Consider the following 2,520-nt stretch of genomic DNA (forward strand, 5'->3'; position numbering starts at 1 on the left):
CATGCACAAATCTCGCTAAAATTCTCCACGATGAACTACTTGCTTGCTCTTCACAAGCAACTGTCTACTTATGCACCAATCCCCTATTATAAATTCAAAAATTCATAACTCAAAATCCAGAGCACTTTTCAAGAAAATTCCTTCTACAAACTTGTTTAGATTTGAGTTAATATCTTACCTTAAAATTTCAGCCCAGAATTCCTTATAGTTTGGCTTGGAACTTCCAAACTTCACCTTAGGCCCTGATTAATCCGTTGTTCTGCCTCTTCTGCAAATTCTTACTTTTGTTCTTCTCCTCTTGCAATCTTTCTTCAGCAGGACAACCTTGAGAACTAGATTCTCCCAGCTTTCAAATGGCTCAAATTTGCTAGATCTTCTCTTGTCAATTGCCGAAACCATGCTTTTGAAATTTCATTTCCCCTTTTAATCTTTCTGCCGCTTCCTGAATTCAAGGAGTAGATTACCATATCACCCCTTACTTAGTGCCTCTAACCAGACTAATGATTGAGTTTCTTCATTAATATATTTTCCTTCCCTTCCTTCATAATCCCTATAAACAACATGAATTTCTACTTAATAAATATGTAATATAACATCCCTTTGGCTAAACATGTTTATCTAAGGAACCTAAGTTTGGGGTTTACAGTCATCTCCCCCTTAAAAGAAATTTTGTCCTCGAAATTTACCTGATATGTCATTTAAAAAGTTAAGGGTATCTCTTCCTCATGTGCTCTTCAGGTTCCCAGGTTGCTTCCTCGATCCCATGATTACGCCATAACACTTTCACAAAAGGAATCGTCTTATTTCTGAGTACCTGATCTTTCCTGTCCAAAATCTCGATGGCCTTTTTCTCGTAAGATAAATCTTCTTTGAGCTGTACCGGTTGTGTTGCTAGTATGTGCATAGGATCAGTTTTTAGCTCTACCATGAAATACGTCGTGAATACGAGCAGCTCCATCGGCAACTGCAACCTATAAGCTGCTGGACCAACTCGTTCCACAATTTCATATGGTCCGATGTATCGTGGACTTAACTTCCCTTTCCTCTTAAACTAGAGAATTCCTTTCCATGGAGATAGTCGGAGAAATACCCGTTCTCCAACTTCAAATTCTAGTTCTCTTCTTCGTTTATCAGCGTGGCGCTTCTGTCTATCACGAGCCACTTTAAGATTATCCCTGATAAGTTTCACATTCTCCGTTGTTTGTTGAACTAATTCTAAACCCAGTAATTGTCATTCTCTGACTTCGTTCCAACATACTAGAGTCCTGCAAGGTCGGCCGTACAATGCTTCATAAGGAGCCATTTCGATACTAGAATGGTAGCTATTGTTATAGGCAAATTCAATCAACGGTAGGTGTGTATCCCAACTTCCTTTGGATTGTAGTACACAAGCTCTTAACATGTCTTCCAATGTATGTATAGTTCTTTCCAACTATCCCTCTGTTAGCGGATGAAAAGTCGTACTGAAATGCAATTTAGTGCCCATAGCCTTCTGTAAACTAGGCAGAAATTTTGAAGTGAACCTCAAGTCTCGATTCGAAACTATTGACACTGAAGCTCCATATTGACTGATTATCCAATCCATATAAATCTTAGCTAGACGGTCTAGTGTAAAAGTAACTTTTACTGGTATGAACTTAGCCGTCTTAGTTAGTCTATCGACTATTACCCAAATGCCATCAAATTTTGAGGGTGTCTTAGGCAAACAAAATAGAAAGTCCATTGTCACATGCTCCCACTTCCACTTAGGCACTGGAAGTGGATTGAGTAATCCTGCTGGTCTTTGTCTCTCAGGTTTTACTTGTTGACAGACTATACATCGGTCCACATATTCTACTATGTCTCTCTTCATCCCAGGCCACCAGTAAGATTTCTTCAAAGTTCTATACATCTTGGTGCTACCTGGATGCATGGCATAAGCGGAACTATGTGCTTCCTCTAGAATGGCTTATTTAAGTTGTAGCTTGTTAGGCACACACATTCTCCCCTCCTTTTCTAGTACACTATCTGTTCTCATTTGAAAGTCAACCCGATGCCCTTATTCACATCATTGGCAATCTTCTGAAAATCAGGTTCTTCTAACTAATCTCGCTTAAGGTTTTCTATTAAGGTCGGCCCTGAAAAGTAGCTATCATTCCTCCTGACGGTTCCACTGATAAGGCGGTTCTGGAATTCCTAAACTCCTGCAATAGCATTCCTCTTATTGAAGAACCAATAATGGCCTTGGGTCCCAAGGATTTCCTACTTAGTGCATTTGCCACAACATTAGCCTTACCAGGGTGGTACTCGATGGAACAGTCGTAATCTTTAATCAATTCAATCTATCTTCGTTGTCTTAGGTTCAATTCCTTTTGATCAAATATATATTTTAAGCTTTTGTGATCTGTAAATATCCTACAGCGCTCTCCAAATAGGTAATGTCTCCACAACTTCAGAGCCAAAACAACTGCTGCCAACTCCAGATCATACGTGGGATAAATGCCCTCGTGTTTCTTAAGTTGACGAGAGGCATATGCAATC

General features: G+C 39.5%; 1 protein-coding gene across 1 annotated transcript; it reads right to left on the minus strand.

The window, feature by feature from the left end:
* Positions 1–706: 706 nt before the first annotated feature.
* LOC120090710 (uncharacterized) lies at positions 707–1,303 on the minus strand. The gene is made up of 2 exons (XM_090306999.1): positions 1,259–1,303; positions 707–1,051 (listed from the first exon to the last, which is right to left on the minus strand). Exons 1-2 carry the CDS (start codon positions 1,301–1,303, stop codon positions 707–709), a joined length of 390 nt encoding a protein of 129 aa, XP_090163125.1.
* Positions 1,304–2,520: the final 1,217 nt, after the last annotated feature.

Source organism: Benincasa hispida, chromosome 11 (genome assembly GCF_027475165.1).
Source record: "Benincasa hispida cultivar pf3 chromosome 11, pf3_genome.v1.1, whole genome shotgun sequence".
Lineage (NCBI taxonomy): Eukaryota > Viridiplantae > Streptophyta > Magnoliopsida > Cucurbitales > Cucurbitaceae > Benincasa > Benincasa hispida.